The sequence below is a fragment of the Leptidea sinapis genome, chromosome Z, assembly GCF_905404315.1.
Source record: "Leptidea sinapis chromosome Z, ilLepSina1.1, whole genome shotgun sequence".
Taxonomy (NCBI): Eukaryota; Metazoa; Arthropoda; class Insecta; order Lepidoptera; family Pieridae; genus Leptidea; species Leptidea sinapis.
The window spans coordinates 29,114,239-29,134,133 of NC_066312.1; the positions used below are offsets into that span (position 1 = coordinate 29,114,239).

Here is a 19,895-nt window from a genome sequence, read left to right on the forward strand (position 1 = left end):
GGTAATGCAAATAATGTATTGTTTTCTTCAGTTTCATTTAATAAATATGCAGGTTTTATACAGTCGATCGATATGTTTGTTTGACGACCTGGTAACTGAATAGTAAAAACTTTACCGCTTCGTTTGATAACACGGTATGGTCCTTCATATTATGGTGTTTTTACTGAATCTATTCTAATAAACACATACCTGCATGTATGTAAGTCTTTATGAACAAATATATGTTTGTTATTTTGATGTGAAGTAGGTGAGTGTGGTTTAGCTGCGATATGGGTACGTAATTTATCAACGTAGGTATGATCCAATGAGGTAGAAATTATTGGTGTGCTTATGTCGAAGAAATCACTTGGTAGACGAAGGTTATAACCGTATTTTAGTTCAGCGGCGTTAACGCCTGTGTCCGATCGTAGAACTGCGCGTAGGCCTAATAATACGGTTGGTAGTTCATTAATCCATGAACAGGTGCTTGTTAACCTTGAACGAAGGGTTCTACCTTTCCGTTACTCTTTGGGTTATAGCTAGTACTTCGCATCCGTTTAACTCCCATAGTTTTCATGAGGTTGGTGAACAGAGTGCTTTCGAATTGTCGAACTTGATCACTAGTTAGTGTCGCTGGGCATCCAAATCTTGAGAGAAAGATTGTAGATGATATCTGCAATCGTCTCGGCTGTAATATAGTCGCTAGGGATTGCCTCAGGCCATCCGGTATGTCTGTCGATCATTGTTATCAGATAACGATGTCCTTAAGCAAAGGTATGCTGAAAGCGATCGATTGCGTCAAAACATTGAATTTTGCTGACTGTGTAGCGTTGTATTTTGCTTTTCTGACAATTTATGCAAGTTATACTCCACTTCCCAATGTCGATATTCATTGAAGACCAAAATAATTTTTGAGATATTAATTTACGTGTTCGTATTCCTGGGTGAGTAATATTATGTACACTATTAAAAATTTGCTTGCAGAATTCTGTAGGTATGTAGGGACGAACATGACTTGTTGATGTTTCGCAATATAATTCTAGGTTCGTGTTAGATACATTTATTTTCTTGAAGGTTAAGTTTGGTTGTTGCATGAGTTGTGTTATGCTGCTGTCTCGCTCTTGTACGTACGCAATCTCGCTGTAATCGATCGTAGGTGATACTGCTATTGCTTCTATGCGGCTTAATGCGTCGGCAATTATATTTTTCCACTGATGTGTTGAATATCGGTTGTGAATTCACTGATGAATAATAATTGGTGCGATCGGCGTGGCGTTTCGTTTGCAGTATGTGTTTTATTCATAGCGAATGTGAGGTGTTTGTGGTCTGTGAATATAAATAATTCACGTCCTTCAAACATCTTACAGAAATGTTTCACTGATTTATAGACGGCCGAGAGTTCTCTGTCATACGCTGAGTATTTCTTCTCCGCCTCTGAGAATTTCTTTGAAAAGTAACCGAGTGGTGCCCAATTATTTTCGATGTATTGTTGTAGGACGGCACCTACTGCATTGTCAGACGCATCGCAGAATATTGCCATAGGGGCATCATGTGATGGGTGAGCGAGTAAGGTAGCTTTAGATATGCTATTCTTGCACTCTTGTAAAGTAACTTTTTTATTTATATCAATAAAAATAACATAATATAAAATGTATACCCGAATAATTATTTTCTTTATACTTCGAATAGAACTTAAAATTAATAGTTTTATAATAAAGAACATCGTTACTATCCGGTGCCCACGACACCACATGGTTTATGTATTTTAAGTATTTTTCGAGAAACACTGTGCGCTAATTTTTTAAAGTTAAATAGCTTTTTGTATCGGGTATTATTCCCTTTCAAAGAAGCTATTTATCGATAAATTGTGGCCTACCCTAAGACCGTTCGCGTTCTTTTGCTTTACGACCGTCCAAAGCGTTTGAAGTCGCCGCGAGAAGCGAAGAGGAAACAAGGCAACACCGTTTTTGTTCTGTCCGACAAATATCCAGGGTCTTTAAACTTGAAGCACGTGGGATGGCAACATCGCATTTTGATGTGCAAAGATTCAAGTTCATTGACCCAGTGACCGATTTCTACAGCGGGTTCATATTGGCTCAAAATTAAAAGTCTGCATTTTGACCTAATTAGTGCACCGATTTCGTTCATGTTTTGTATATCGTCAGCAAATGCTATAACAAGTATGTGGCTACATATTTTAATTCATAAATGCAAAATCCATACTGTACACAACGCCGCTAGGACATTTTAAACTTTTATAAGGCAATTGTGTATCTAGTTGTTTAAAGTACGTAAATGTATTTTGTTTTTATAAATATATAATATTTATTAGATGAATAACATACTACCTACATAATATTTTAAAAACCTTAGATTTAAGTTAGAATATAAATACATGTGAATAGAAATAAAAATGAAGGCAATATATTTCCTGATTATTGTTGAGTTCTAACAATGATATTTAAAAAAAAAATAAAAAAAATAATATTGATTATAATATATAGCCACATTGATGATATTAATTATTTATATATAAAATAATATACAGACACCAAAACAAAACTGAAATGTATCTACAGTAAGGGTCCCATTTTTACAATTTTACTAACTGCTCCCAAAAAGTTTTAAGATTACAATTATTATTTTTTGTATCTTATATTATTTATGGATGTCTTTTTGTTGAGGGTTTATTACAATAAGGTAATGGGAGAAGAAGAAAATGATCCATTGATTCTTCTGCAGTTAGCAAAGGGATATACTGAAAAAACTCCATAACAAATAGAACTCACTGTCTACATCTACGCTACCTACCCTAAAACTTGTTTTAGTAGTTTGATAGTTCAGCTACCTATATACGCACTTGTTTATTAAAAATTGTTACATTCACTGCAACAATGACTTGTTTACATCATTTCCTAAAATATTCTACCTCGATCACCCCGCAACAGACAGCATCAATATTTTGTCATTTCTGTGTACTTCTGTTCACGTTAATCTATGATCGGCTTGGCAGCGATCGGCGTTGTCATGGCAACATATTTATTTTGATAAATAATGAAATAAAATAAAATGTTATAATTCATGATTTCTTAACTATGGTATGTAATTCTATGATTTTTTTTTACTTTCGTAATTAGTGCATCTTCTCATAACACAAGACGGCATTTTAATGTTGTACCTATAATCTATATCAAATTGTAAGGAATTCTATCAACAACAAACGCGTGTGTACCGTTTTCGTATCGAGAGAGTGACTACGACCAAAGGAACCAATTGACTCAATTTAGGGGATTGATTTTCGGCGTGCTAGTGACATATTATTTAGTTTTGGGTTAATGTAATTGTAAATATAGTTATAATTTAGTGTACATTTGTGTAGATAATTGTTTCTTTTATTTTCCTTTTTGTGATTATTAATTGTTTGATTTTTATAAACATAATTTACTCCTACTAGCCATAATATTAAGAACATTGTTTATTTCTCTTTAGTTTCAATTAGTATTGTATAAACATTTCTTTTTGTACGTAACATTGAATACCTCAAAGTTTTTCATAGTAAGATGTGGATAGCGTATCTGACTACAATTTTATTAGACTTATATGTTATTTCTTTATGTATCTACTTTGTAAGTTGTAGTTGTTTGCTTTTCCTAATAAAAAAAAAAACCACCTCTTTACTATAATATCATTGAGTTCTAACTGTTTTATTCACACAATATTTTACTATGCAATCGTAATTTATAAGAAATTACTTTTGTAATATTAGTTATCTTTTGTTATGTTATGATCCTTTAATAAATATATAATTATCACTACATGCTTTTCGTTATTGTGTTTAATTTATTTACATTCCCAATCATCTCTTGAATATGTGACATTGTGTCAAAATATTCAATTCAGCTTGGGGTAATTTTAGTCATGTAATATAACAACACCTAAGACTACTGTCAAAAGTATTTCTAAAAGGGGCACGCTGACGCTGAGACTACAGACTACTTCTATGGTGATATCTAATGATGTTGCAGCTATTTTATGTTATTATAAATTAAATAAACTTTTCTTTGAATTGATGGTGATTAAGATTAATATTTTTTTGTGATGATAATCATAATCTGTAATTTTATTATTTTTTCTGTTCATTCAGAGTTTGAAAATTGGATGAAATAAATGAGATGTAATTTGAGCTTAGAGTTGTAATAGTCGTAGTACGTGATAGGTGGTGCCAATTATTTACAAAATGAATGATTCGGGTTGTATTCATTTAAGTAATTTTAAAGCGGCGAAAGGTACAAGTCCATATAAAATAATTAACGCATTTTTTGTGTCGTGCACTTCCTTAGAAGCTAGGAGATATAAGGTGGGTAACTATTTACGAAATTACGCGTTTATGCACACTAATATTTTAGCCAAAGTCTATGCGAAATACACAATATTGAAAATGTTTGCAGTTTGACCAATGTAAAAACAATAAAACGTTACCAGTCAGCTGCGTTGATCACTAATGACATCATTAGCTGTTGTTTCGATTTCATTATCTTAACGTTTGTTTTTATTTTAAAAAATATATTGTTTCTGTTTAACAATTAATACAAAATATAATAACATATATTAATTAAAAATATAATTTAACTGATCTACATTTCTAGCTTCATGTAGACTGTAGAGTCAAATCATAGAGCTACCAAGTATAAATTTTAACTGTATTTTTATTGAAGCAAGGGTTTAAGTATAGTAAAAATCTTAAAGCTATTGCTATTTTTTTTTTGTAATTTTTGAGCATGTATCACAGAATGATTAGTAGGTATGCCACCAATAATGTAAATAATAAAAGACCTAAACTTAATTTGTGACCTTACACAAATGAAAATGTTGAGCAAATCATTTAATATTGAACATTAGCCTTATGTATTGTGTGGGTAGTGTAGGAAATATTATAAATTTCAATAGCATTAGAAACCATTAGGTTTTAACCATTAGAGAATTAACCATTCACAATAAGGGCTTTATTGTTCAATATACTCTATTTTCATTGTCCAAATGAGACATATATATGTAAAATCTGTGTTGCCTCCTTTATATGTATGCTTTCCTAAAATGTAAGTCCATACTTCTTTATAGTCATTGCAAAAACACATCTTTGCTTTGACTCATATGAATAATATGTGTCTCAGTATAGGTTCAAATCTATGAAAAATTTTATAAGAACACTTGAAGCAGTGATAGGACATATTATAAGATTTGTTAAATGAAAAGGAAAACAATATAAGATATATCTATTAGATTTGGCTTTTCATATTTTGAGTATGAATTTTTAAATTATTCAGTTTACAATTTTCTTGCTCATGATCTTTTTGCTCTAAAATACCATCAGGTTGATTGGGATAAGAAATAATACACAAAGAAGTCTATTCAACAGTTATGATGTATGAATCAGAAAGTTTCTTTAATACAACATTGTGGAGACCAGACATCTTATTTTATTATGATCATGGAATGTACAAGTATACTTAACCTTCCCAAATTGGCAGTGCCCCAGGGCACTAGATTTTTCAGATACACCAAAACAGAGTGTGCCATATGGCACCCTAGTCCCTCACCCAGTTCTCACCCTTATTTTGTTTATTAGATGGTTTATTTTTCATGGTCTTATAGCTTGTTTCAATAGATTTCTGATACATTCACTCAAATCATCTGAGGCATACCACTCGATCAGAGTTTCCCAGAACATAAAGGTTACTGAACAAGTTTAATTTCATTTAACACTTTTAGACATGTTCAATCAATATTTATGCAGTCTACCTAATTACACTATGTTTACATCTATATAATATATAAATCTGCTCTATCTACTTAAGGCTTTGTTTTGAGCGGACCCTTAGCATTAGTGATCATCTGATGATTATAACACTATAGTTCTTTTTTTATGGAGGAGGAGGATGAACATTACAATACTAATAATAATGGTATATGGGTGAACTGATGTTATAAAACCAGAGGAAAGACAGCAGTGTTGTTGGCCATTTGGCAAAGTGTTCCCACATTCATTGGAGTAACTCATGTCATATTGTCCTGGAAACACCACACAAGGAAGCTCACTCCATAGTGTATATAGAAGAAAGTTCCTTCAAAACCATACTGCAAAGGAAGACCAGACATCCAGATGGTGATGATGATATCCTAATCCACTTGTTGTGACACAATCATCATTGTGCAACACCGAGTAATCTAAATATAGCAAAAGATTGATATAGTTCAGAAATAGTGGCTTCCACATACATTTTTTAATGGTTTCATTTATATATTCTAGGCAACATCATGTCTGTGTTTCATTTGCGGCCAGCCTGGGCCGCGGATGCATTCCTGTTTACATTGCATATTTTTTGCATGCTATGCGGGACACATACAAGAGCATTCCAAAATTAAGAAACACTTTCTTTATATGGATCTCAGCTATGGAAATGTTTTCTGTGGAAATTGTCAGGACTATGTTTATGATAGAGAGTTTACTGAAATTGCAACAGTAAATAAAGCAAAGCAGGCAAGGTAAGTGTGTTTCTGTATATTAAAATACGACACTTGACTGCTGTTATGGTTAAGTATTGCTCTGGTTTTTTCCTATAACAACAAATTATAAACCTAGTTGGCAAATTACAAAATCATTACTATGCAAATGAAATAATGTTAAAAAATATTTAAAAATTCATTCTTCATTCACCTGATGATGTACAGGGTATTGAACAATGAAAAATACCTTTAAATGCCTTGTGTGCTAAACGAATAACAAGGTACTAAACAGTGGTCTCATGCCGTTGCTATATGGCAGCAGACATAATTGGCACCTCGGGGGTTAAACCACAAGAGAGGTAATTTAACAGACTATAAAAGTGAAAATATTTAATTTAAAACTTTATCTGTGAATAAAGGTCGACAATATCCAACCTATGTATCTACCTTGAGTACTTAGTTTCTACTATTAATTAGAATCTGATTGTACATGTAATTTACACTCAGAGTACTGATTGATTTATATAATACTAGTTTACTATCTGTGGACAGACACACTAAAATCATGTTTGTTTATAATTAGAAAGTAAGATGTGTTGCTTAGTTAGTTAAATATTATTATTAGTTAGTTAAGCAAATATTGTATTACTTTCATAGGTTTAATTTTGAAAAAGGGTTTTTTTTATTATGGAATAGGAGGACAAACGAGCGTACGGGTCACATGCTGTTAAGTGATCACCGCCGCTTACATTCTCTTGCAACACCAGAGGGATCACAAGAGCGTTGCCGGCCTTTAAGGAAGGTGTACGCGCTTTTTTTGAAGGTACCCATGTCGTATCCTCCCGGAAACACCGCACAAGGAAGCTCATTCCACAGCTTTGTAGTAAGAGGGAGAAAGCTCCTTGAAAACCGCACTGTGGAGGACCGCCACACATCCAGATGGTGGGGATGATATCTTAACTTGTGGCGTGTCGTGCGAAGGTGGAATTCGGCGGCAGGAATCAGTTTAAACAGCTCTTCGGAACACTCCCCGTGATAAATGCGGTAGAAGACACACAATGAAGCGACATCTCTACGTTTGCCCATATATGATAAATAAATAATGAAATAAAAAGTACATAGTACATATTTATTTATTCATAAATTGCATTACATGTGACTTAGTTACTGAGCAAATCAATACTAATTTATCACATGTACCTTGTAAGGTATAGCAATGAACAGCAGAGAATCAAAAAATAATAATTCCACAAAGTATTCTTTAACAGTAACTTTTAAGTACCTATTCTTGTAACTTAGAATATGTTGAGCCATTTTATATTATGTGTGATTGTATGGAACCCTATGTGTACAAGTCCTCAGATTTTTTTCTCTCTCCTAACTCCTAACTAAGATTGTGTTTTATTTAGTCATTACCTACAATTTAGAAAAAAATTGAGAATGAGTATGCCACATATAGCATTAAAAAAGTACTGTCGTGGTAAAACTATACTAAATGAAATTCAGATATTAATTTCATTGATGAAGTAATATTGTTTAATAATGATAATTGTATTTTTTTGTAGGTCCCTGGGGATGAGTATGCCATACACTCCATGGATTCCAAATACTAATGAAGTAATGGCATTGCGTCGACTGCGCAAGAGACGGATGATAAGTGCACATACTACAATTGGGCTTCGTGGGCTACAGAATCTTGGTTCTACGTGTTTCATGAATTGTATTGTACAAGTATGTAATTGCTGATTGAGTATTATGCCTTTTGTACATTGTTTAAGTAATAATAATATATATTACACAGGCCCAACATATTCTGTGGATCTAGACCAGATCATTGGTCGATCTTGTCGGGGCCTACAAACATTTAGTCTTTGGGTACTTGTTAGTCATTCAAAGAGTTTACTGCCCACGGCCATCTGTTATCCTTATCTGCCCCATTGCCTTACCAAACTTATGATAATCTAAGTAACATTAACTACCGCCGATTCAGAATGTCAAATGAGAAGATGTGTCAAGAAACTTATGGCCTCAAGTTCAAATAGATATTGTGTATTAACGTGCTATCCCATTGGGTGAATGGTGAAAAAATGCTGGCTAAAGTGACTCTTATACCTACACATACCGGGTGGCCCATTTAGATCAGTCAGTATGGGCAAGTTTAAAACTATAAGAGATACATAGAAATCTGTTTATGGAAGGGTGAAGGGGGGAGAACAACATCCTAGGCAGCCACTATCAACATTTCATGAGTGATAACAATTAGGCGTGGGGGCTTTGAATGAATGAATGAAATATGCGCCCTGGATATTTAAAACATAAATTGTTAAAAAAGATGCCTTTGAGAATTGGTCTTTATCTCAAGCATAATCTGAGCAATACTTTTTTCTTTCCGAATGGATATCACCCATTTTGATTGTGGAATACGCGCAGGATTGGATTTATAATGTTACCTATTTCATAGAAATAAGAGACCCAACTGAAGGTGGATTCAACTGAAGCAGAATGATTTACCCAGTATTATACAAGTAATGCAGTATTTTATTGTTTTTCATACTATTAATTGTTTGTAGTGTAAGGAATTAAATAAACACTTTTTACAAGATTAAAACGCGTGTAATTCAGGGGGAAAACTGAAAACGTGTTCTTAAAATGTCAGAAAACGTCAGGTTTAACAAAATAATGTTGAAAATGTAACTTTTACGCAAAATCTAATGTTAAAACACAGTTATCGCACTATGTCCGATCAGAGTCCTTTCCGTACCCTTGAAAATATGGTCCGAAGTAGTCGTAGAACTAACTAATACGAACGAAATAATCTCCATTCTGGAGAAGATTTTTACCGGACCGAAGTAGCCATGTTATTATTTGAATGAACGCTCGCGCACTGCGTCTGAATCAAATCCGCAATCCGCTGCGTTCGAGCACAGGCAGCGGGGGGTGGGGTATGTGGCCATGATCGCGGCAGGCATCCAGTTTAGTTCAACGCATGCATCATGCAGGGGCGTGCATTGGTTTTCTAGCAAGGTAGGAACTGTAGAATCTAACTAGTCGTAGTTGCTCTTTCGTCCGACAGTACGACATAAGTTGTATGAAACGCGTATATGCAACCTGTACACTGCCTAGCATAGGTAAAATAAATTAAATTAACTTTAACACTAGTGATATTTTTATTTAGGTTCATAGAGAGGTAGACACTGCCTTTTTGCCTATATGATATGCACACGCCTGGCATCATGTTTCCCTACGATGATTTTCAGACATGATCAAAGAAATCACGGCAGATGTTAAGATTGATTTTCGTATTGAAATGATATAATTACTCCGTAAATATACAAAACAACAGTGGTTAAGACATTTGTCAGTAGAACTGATAGCCTCGGTTCAACAGTTACGCAGACTGCGTCTCCAGCTTGGACCAATGCGGCAGTTGTGACACCAATGAAGGATGTCACTCAAGGTTTAGGTTTCTCTGATAATATCAATTTCATCCAGAACAATGATGTATTTGCTGCATATTGTCACAAATGAACCAAATCTTGAAGCTAATTTAAATTCGGTGGATACACAAAACCGGGACACTGTTAATTCTTTTAAAAGAATAATAAATATTGACTGATTTAGAACTGAGTTTTACTTAAGTATCACAATGTAACTGCAAACATTTCATGTGGTGGTAAAAATTTTGTTTCTTGTCGCAAAATATTATATTTTATGTAATGTAAACTAAAATCGAAAGTGGACACACTCATTCGGTAGTAATAATAAAATTGCCTGCCGTCTTGACGCACGTAACACTGTGTGGTGATTGTAAAAAGCTCCTTTTAAACTTAAGTCCACCAATAGAGGATCCACCCAGAATTCTTTACTTCTTCTGCGCCGTTGTACGTACAATACCATTGCCAGAAGTTGACGCCGTTTATAAGTGCTCTTGATCAACGACGTGAATGCTCTACTATGGCTCCGCCTGAATACGCTACCAAATCGGGGGCCATAAATTGCTTTGGATGAGAGATTGGTGAAATTACTAAGTAAGTAGCCGAATCCTGTCCAAGATTAATTCTAGATCTGTATTTTCACTGTACGGATCGGACTCTGATCGGACGTAGTGCGAAATCGCTCTTACTAATAATAACACGCGTTTTTATCCCTTAAAGAGTGTTATGTTAAATGTGTAACACTCGCGTTAATCAAACAATATACTATGTGTAAGTTTTTGTAAAATCCGTTAATATTCCAGGCGTTAATACACACACCACTGCTAAGAGACTACTTTCTTAGCGAGAAGCATAGATGCAAGACGCAAAACTCAGGAAAATGTCTTGTCTGCGAAGTATCAAAGCTATTTCAGGTAAATTATTTCAATAAATATCTTAAAATACCGTCCTAATAATGTGATAGCAATATATGGAGATGGTTTGTGGTGCTCAGGAGTTCTACTCGGGCGCCAAGACTCCGCTTACTCTCCACCGGCTCCTTCATCTGATCTGGACGCACGCGCGTCATCTGGCGGGCTACGAGCAGCAAGACGCGCACGAGTTTTTCATAGCAACACTAGACGTGCTGCACAGGTAAGGATACAGCGCCGGATTAAGACAACGCGGTGCCAAACGGACAAACGGGCGTACGGGTTATCTGGTGTTAAATGATCACCGCCGCCTACATTCTCTTGGAATACCAGGTGAATCACAGGAGCGTTGCCATCCTTTAAGGAATGTGTACGCGCTTTTTTGAAGGTGCCCATAAATTTGTGCTCATTTGTACTCATGAGCAACGGTTTACTGTGCCAGCAGTTTGTTCTCATTGGGTAGAAATTTCGATAAACAGTGATTAATATTTCAAGAATGAAATGAAAATTTCGAATGCATTATTAACCTGGTGTAACTACGCGTTGCGAATGATTTATTATAACAATATTCCTTAATAATTGCTTCATTTTGCGACGACTGGCGAATTACTTTTTGTAATTTTTTCATATATATGCTTTTTTAAATGTTATATCTTTATCATGGATTTTCAGTAGTGATAATCGAACATGAATAACGTATTGCGGCCATCTTGGTAAATCGATGGCTGTCAAGCGTTACACGATTAATACGTTGAAATTGTAAAAAAAATATCAAAATCAGTGTGAACGGCTACATGGAATTTCTGGTTCAAGCAGACAAACCATAGACAATTGCCGACCTAAAGAGAAAATGTCGAGTTTAAGAAGTAATATTAAAAATTTGACTTTCATCCAATGACGTTCTATACATATGGACATATTCAAATTCAAATATTTTTATTCAAAATATTATATAATTATTCAAAAAAAAAAAGATGGTGTGACTGTCTTCATCGGTAAGCTTATTTTATTTATACAAGATTGATTGCAAAAAGCGGAAGTAATTTAATAAAAAGAATATTTTTTCATATAAATATATGGTACAATATTATTGACAAGTCCTCAGACAAGACCCGCTTGTCAGAATAGGACAGATTTAAGGACACAATCAGAAATGTATAGACATAGCAGTCGAAGGTAATTATAGTGTCATTGGTGGTATGAGGTGCATTGTCTATATGTATAGAACGTCATTGCTTTCATCCAAAAAAAAACTCATTTAATAATACACTAACACGCGTTTTAATCCTTTTAGGATACACTCTATTCGACGACTTGAACATTTGTTCGCCGCGGCTAAAATGCACGCAACCAATATCTTATCCAACGCGAAATTGATGCGAAAGTGATACACGCTGTAAAGAGCAGTAAGAAACTAGGGCGCTCAGGAACTTACGCTCCGGTATAGTAAATAATGATTTATAACGAGATCATTGGGCGTATGCAAATTTTGATAAGACTACTAAATGTACCAGTTGAAAACAAAATTATTTGAATTTATAAGAAACTAATCTATCTTTTGTATTGTAACAGTTTTGCAATTTTCAAACCATATAAGTTGTTTATATGCGTCCAAAGATACGTTAAAATTGCTGTTAGAATATGGAAGTATCGACGCCAATAAGTTTCATCACATTTCCTTATACTTTTTGTTTCCAAACAGGGCAAGATAATAATGAGACAAGTAAATAGGTACTACTTTTAATTTTAAACGTACAAAACTAATCAAGATGACTATGAATAAACAGCGCCTAGATTCTCAGGCGTTTAATTATTTAGAAATACCAACATTTGTTTACATTGATGCATTATATATTTATAATACAGACTAAATATAATGTACTTAATGTAAACAAACAATTACAGGTATTTTCTTTACACATGCTTTAATAATTTTCACAATGTAAATATAGTTTAATAGAAAAAATAACTTATATGCTAACAAGGTGTTACAAGAGAATGTGGGGGGCGGTGATCACTTAACATCGGGTCACTTAACGCTCGTTAGTCCTTCCATAAAAAAAGCTACAATATTCCCATACTGTTGTTATTCCATTTTCAACTATTACTTTTTACTCTTATAACATGCCTTTTCGCCTTGCGAATTAAACTTAAGACCTAATTTTGTTCTTTAAGAATTTTTTAATTTTGAGTTTTGTATGCAAGTTATTTAAAAAGTTTATAATTTTAATATTCAGTCAATTCAATTTCAAAAATTGAACACGTACAGACATGAACAACAAAAATCTAACACATGCAAATACACATTGAACTTTTTACTAAATCTATTAATTTAATTTATAAGATATACACAGCACTAATGTTGCACAATACGTCAGCTGTATAGCTACAGATATACTGCTATAAGCATTTCGGTGACGCAAACTCACGAGATTTTCCCCTACCAAAAAGTGCCCAACATGGCTAAGGAATTTTTCTCTTGAAAAAAAATAATAAATAATTGAATTACATGTCGCGTTTTTGTATGGAGTGTGTTGTTTTTGTTTTGCTGTTACTCACCAAAACCAAACTCCGATGCCCTATGAAATAACATTAAATTAGTCTAAAAAGCTACGACGATAATTTAAAGTTTTTGTTAAAATACATAAAAGGCATTTATTTTCTCAAAATTGATTCCTTTAGAATTCTTTTTGATGTCATTTCTAATAACTACTAGATACTACTACCGCTTCGGAAACAAATGGCGCTCTGAGAGAAGAAGAAGCGGCGCAAGAAGCTCTCCCAGCATTCTTTTTGTGCGCTCTTTTCAATAAAAATATACAATATTGTACAGTCATTTCTATCGTTATAAAATAATCACAATCTAGTCCCAGGCTGTCCGATCATTTAGATATTCATCAGTGGAGTAATAATCCTATTACGACAGAGCCATTTTTTTATAAAACATTTAAATTTATTTATAGATTATGCCTGAACAGTGGCTGGAACTTTATTATAAAAGTGTATACATTTACCCTTAAAGCTAAGTTTTTTTTATAACAGCAACATTAAAAATATATAGTCTTGCTAGCCTTATTGTAAACATGATATTTATGTTATCTGCCTTCAACTGTCAACGCCAACATATTTGTATAGCAAAAACCGTAGATATAATGAGTGTTCATCTTGTATCTACGGTTGTGAGAGATACCTACTCTTAATTTGACATTCCACAGAGTACTTTTATTTATACTGCATGTACGAATGCGATATTTACAAAAAGGATGTTTATTTATTTTAAAATGAAAAAAAAAACATTAAGTATGTTATTCTTTCAATAAAACAAATTCATCGAACCCATACGAAAATTTTTATGTGTTTAGAATTATTTTAATCATCAAATAAAGATAGATTAGAAGGGTAAAATCTAAGAAACTTTGAAATTATGAAGTTTAAAAGATAAAAGCACTAACCGGCAAGTCCTTCCTCTCTAGACACTGCACGAACGGCGTAGAAGAGAATAATGATAAAAAGGAGAATAATCGCTGCAACTGTATCATCGACCAGATATTCACGGGCGGGCTGCAGAGCGACGTGGTGTGCACCTCGTGTTCCGGGGTCTCCACCACCATCGACCCCTTCTGGGACATTAGCCTGGACGTCGCCGGCCCCGGCTCCTTACAAGCTTGCTTGGAAAGGTAATGCCACTTTGAAGGAATCTTTTCTTTTTTTATGACTGGTAGGACGTTCAGCTGATGGTAATTGAATGCCACTCGGGATTCTTGTAAAATTCTGAGTGGCACCACGATTGCGCTCGTCACCTTGTGACATAAGATGTTAAGTCTCATTTGCCCAGTAATTTCAATAGCTACTGCGCCCTTCAGACCGAAATACTGTTTCGCGGCAGAAAAAGGCACCGTTGTGGCTCCTAGTCGCCTCTTACAACACCCTTCGGCCTGGCACTTCCCTATTCTTTTTATGCCCCCGGGGAAGCACAGGGCAAATGTGAAGTGTCCCCCTTTGCATTTTTCATTGTAAAACTCGAGTTTTTAAAACTAATACATCGCCTAAGAATATGGCGAGGAGCTGATATCGTATCTAACTTTCTTTCACGGACAATCAAACCTGTGAAATGAGTTTCCTTGCACGGTGGTCTCAGATTAAGAAGACGTTGGCTTAAAAAAATCAATACGTCGTCAATATCGCACTGCGCCTGTGGTTCAAGTGATAACTTCTTATGAGAGGGTTAACCACTTTGTAACGTATAACGCGTTACGGCGCCAGTCTGGCTTTCCTTTCTCTCACGCTTACGGCAGCGGTAGGCTGGCTCCTCCTCTCTCACTCTAACCAATTGTTACTTTTATAGGATTAAATAATGTACATACACAAAATTCTAATGTACATTGTAAAGAATTGTAACTACGAATAAAATATTTTTTATAATCAATGAAAAATTTATAATTTAGTTTATTTATTAATAAATAACCTTTCCTTGCAATATCATATTAATATACATAACATTTAATAACGTTAACCTAAACTTTCCATAAATTAAACAATTTAAATATTAAATAGTTTAAGTTATCGCTTGTTTTTTTTTAACATTGTTTTAATCTAACAGATTCACCCGCGCAGAACATTTGGGCTCAGCCGCTAAGATCAAATGCTCCAACTGCCGCGTCTACCGCGAGTCAACCAAACAACTGACGCTGGAGACACTGCCAATCGTAGCCAGCTTCCACCTGAAGCGGTTCGAGCATTCCTCACAGATCGACCGCAAGATCTCCGCCTTCGTGTCCTTCCCGGCGGAACTCGATATGACGCCGTTCATGTCGTCACACCGTCGGGCGGTTGACGCGACGGATAATAATAATGCTCCCGAGGGCATACTCGAGGATAATCGGTACTCGCTTTTCGCGGTGGTCAACCACCTGGGTTCCTTGGACGCCGGCCACTACACCGCTTATGTTCGCCAGATGAAGGGCAGCTGGTTTAAGTGTGACGACCACATGATAACGCGCGCCTCCCTTAGGGAAGTTCTGGATAGCGAAGGGTAAGTTATCTTGATGCCGGCTAGATTATGGGTACTACAACGGCGCCTTTTTCTGCAGTGAAGCAGTATGGAAGCACTGTTGTGTTTCGATCTGAAGGGTGCCGTAGCTAGTGAAGTTACTGGGCAAATGAGACTTGCCATCTCAACTCAACCAAAAACTTCTGAGTGGTAATTTTGGTTGTTAAAGAAACCCGAGTGGCACTGCATTGTTATGGGCACGGCGTATCAATTACCATTAGCTGAACGTCTTGCCCGTTTCATCCCTTATTGTCATAAAAAATATACTGGCTGGATGGTCCTGTTACTAGAAACTCTGCGACATGAATCGTTAAAATTAGGAAGTCTTAGATTCGATTGATTCGATTAGATTGGTCTCCGCTGCGCTCCAACTAGATACCGAAGGCGTTACTTACTCGTGTACGGCATTGAGTAATTGGAGTTTCTTGCAACTTACATTACATTACATAAGCGTAATTTACTTACTTGCATTTTGATTTAATTTGATAAGATTGTATTGCTGATACTTGACAAGATGAGGCTTCTCTTAAGTCAAATTGTATTAAAATCAATATAAATTTATTTAAACAACCAAGGTGTGCCACCGTTTATAAATTCATGTATGTTAAAGTAACGCTTACCACACAAATATCAAGCAATTCTGTAAAATAAGGAAATGGCTGTAATTTGTACACTTTTTCGGATCTTGAGAAGCATATTCTTCGTCCACCAGAACCTAATCACAACCAAACTATAGAATCAGCTACCTTGCGCGGTGTTTCCAGGATGATATGACGTAAAGTTTAAAAAAGCACGTACACTTTTCTAAAAGGCCGGCAACGCTCCTGTGGTTCCTCTGAGGTTGCCAGAAAATGTGGGTGGCGGATGTCACATAAGGTGGCCCGTTTGCCCTTCTCTTACATAAAAAGAATGAGAGTGTCCAAATTTTCGGGCAATACAAAATACTAGTCCAATTGACTTACCTTTTCTATCTTGCTTCTAGAGGTGACTTACTCCAAGTGCAAATGACACTTTGTCTAACACTAGTATATTGGTAGTCTGGTGGTGTGCTACACGAGTTGGGCGTCTATCGTCTATCATTTGTTAACATGATTAATATTTTTTCAAGACTCAAATTAAGTGTGCGAAGTTGGTGATTCAATTAATTAGAAGTGTCCTAATTGTAAAGTTTTAATTTCTATTTTAATCCTGTCTACAACGAAAAGTAATTATATATTCTATTTTATTTCAGGTATCTTCTATTTTACCATAAGACCGTACTTGAGTATGACTGCGGTGATCTAGAATGACGGTATATTATTCTTAGGTAGTTAATAGCTTCACTAATAAAATTTGAATACAAAATTTTATGACGATACGTCACTCGAACGGTTAGCTCAGTTGGGAGAGAACGACGTTTATAAGCATGGTCTAATCGTTAAGTGTGACCAGGCGATTATTTGGTCACAAATACAGATATTAAAAAATTTTAAACTAAAATTAGACACTCCCATACATTTAGTATGAGATTAGTAGAAAGGGTTTAGTTTCTTTAAAAGGTTTTTTTTTTAGTAAATACAAAATTTTGATGATGGTTGTGCAGAACAATGCCTTTCTACATTCTAACATGTCGGTCGTTACTGAATGAAACGAAAATATTCTAGACTTATGATGATATATTATTGAAAGTACCAAATAACTGCATTCGCTTATCGACTCTTTTCTCTGTGGTAATGGTGGATTATCAGTTATGGAACAATTTCTCATACTTATCTCAAACTTACTGAATTTCAGACCTGTTACAGTTTGGAACTGAGCTACCGAGTTGTTCGACAACAGCAATAATCATTACTTGTAACATTTTAAATAGCAATGAATTTTGCAAAATTACGTCTAAATCTATTGAATATAATCTTAATATATTGAGTGTAAACTTAGATTCGTTTATACGTCTAAATAGTCTTGCTGCTAAACAACCGATAAATAAAGGCCAGGTTTGATACTCAGTTTAATCAATGTGTGTGAGCTACGTCTTGCACTCGCGAGTTATGTGACACTTCGCGCATTGCTCAAAATAGAAGATAACTCTAAACTCAATTTTTTTCAAAGTTTTCACAGCTATCACACAGTCTATCTAGACGTATTAATGATCTAACTGTTTAACGGCCGTTTTAATAACGTATCTCTAGTAACGTATAAATTGCTATCATCGTTTTATGACAAGATCTTATCTATCCATAGTTATGTCGAATATAGGTAAGATGTTAGACGATAGGTTATTGAAATATAAGTAAGCGTTAAAGGATAGATTTGTCTACCTCTATTAAGTTAAACTAAGGATAGATAGGTTATTGAAAACGGCCGTTAATGACAAGATCTTATTTATCCATAGTTATGTCCAATATAGATAAATTATTAGTTATAGTCCAATGCTATCTATTGATAGGTTATTGAAATGTAAGTAAACGTAAAATGATAGATTTGTCTACCTCTAATAAGTTTAACTAAGGATAGATAGGTTATTGAAAACGGCCGTTGATGTGCTTTGCACAAGTTGCAGTTGTAGAACACAGACGTTGTTAATGAACTGCTTAGAATATTGTACCACGCATCTTATAGACTGATATGTACTGTTAATCATTTATACCTATGTATTGGAATTCTAATATAATGTTATAAATTAAGCCTAATAATACACGGCTATATAACCGAGAAACAAAACTATGTAATGTAACTATTTTAAATGAAATAATATTGATATACATTTTTATTTATCGTCGAAAAATCGGTCTAAAATTAAGTTCCAAGTTGTCAATGTTAACGTCGATTGATGACTCTTGATAAAGGATTATTACATCTTTTGATGTAACTGGTACCTAGTAAGTAGACGTATTGTCTCTTAAACACTCACCGAACAAAATACTACTAAGCGCGGCAGTACACGTTAAGTCACTACCGCTTCAGATGAAGATGATTTTATACAATATCAAATACCATACTCTTCCTTAAAGGGCGGTAACGCTTCTCTGGTGTTGCAAGATAATGTGGGCAGCGGTGATCACTTAACACCAGGTGACGCGTTCGTTTGTTTGTTTTTCTACTTTTCCATAAAAAAAAATGATATTGAACGAATACAAAGATGGCGTTAGAATGACGCATCCAATCACAGAAGGGCTTACAACTGCATCAGTGATCGTCGAAGTGGTTTGAACCGAATACGAACTTCGGCCGAACATTCGGTAGAAATTAAAAATTCGTTCGGTTGATTTTCGCCGTGCTTTGAATGACAGGTTGCGTCTTGTTTATGCATCGCGATTAGCTACGCCCTATACTATAATGAATTTGAACCAAGTTTTGTTCTAAAGTGATTTATATATGTCATATTTAAAAAAAAAGTCACAAAATAACATAAATGAGTTCTGTAAACAAGTAATTATTGTACATTATTTTACTACTTTGATTTTTTTTTAAAGTTAACAATGTGAATGATTTTAATGGAACAAATAATCCCAAAACTGTAATTATCAACTTTATGCATACGTAATAACTTCCAAATTAGAACAGCTAGAAATACGTTAGTAGTAGTAGTAGTTACGTAGTTTTTGTATTTTATAGAGCTCGTTAAGACGATGTACGCGCAGTTATTAACTGTACTTAATGATTGCAGTAAACCAACGAAATATTATTGTCATCATAAAATGTATGTAATAGCAATATTTATGTACCTGTTGTTGTCGCTATCTTATATTACCTACTCAACTGACTATACAATATTCAATAAAATATGTATTTTTCTATATATTCTCATTTAATCAAAAAAAATATATCACCATTTTACATGAGAGTTTAATTTTATCATTATCCTTCCATTTCATCAATGGGTGGCATTGACGTACGAACAACTACACTCACAATCACGCTCAATAATTGAACAAAACTCTGCCTACGCGCCTATTAGGCAGAGATTTCGTTCAGTTTTTTTGACCGCGCTTTGAATACAACGCCTAAGAATTCAGTGACAGACTGTTCAAATAACAG

General features: G+C 34.6%; 1 protein-coding gene across 3 annotated transcripts; it reads left to right on the forward strand.

The window, feature by feature from the left end:
* The first annotated feature begins 3,968 nt into the window (after positions 1 to 3,968).
* LOC126979220 (ubiquitin carboxyl-terminal hydrolase nonstop) lies at positions 3,969 to 19,694 on the forward strand. 3 transcript variants are annotated; one of them, XM_050828489.1, is made up of 9 exons: positions 3,969 to 4,051; positions 4,124 to 4,336; positions 6,287 to 6,522; positions 8,049 to 8,214; positions 10,721 to 10,831; positions 10,912 to 11,051; positions 14,302 to 14,505; positions 15,429 to 15,860; positions 17,110 to 19,694. In XM_050828489.1, exons 2-9 carry the CDS (start codon positions 4,217 to 4,219, stop codon positions 17,165 to 17,167), a joined length of 1,467 nt encoding a protein of 488 aa, XP_050684446.1. In that variant the 5' UTR covers positions 3,969 to 4,051; positions 4,124 to 4,216; the 3' UTR covers positions 17,168 to 19,694. The 3 variants fall into 3 exon arrangements, with proteins under 3 accessions (XP_050684446.1, XP_050684447.1, XP_050684445.1); XM_050828490.1 differs by lacking the exon at positions 4,124 to 4,336 and having other exon boundaries at positions 3,975 to 4,051; XM_050828488.1 differs by having other exon boundaries at positions 3,976 to 4,336.
* Positions 19,695 to 19,895: the final 201 nt, after the last annotated feature.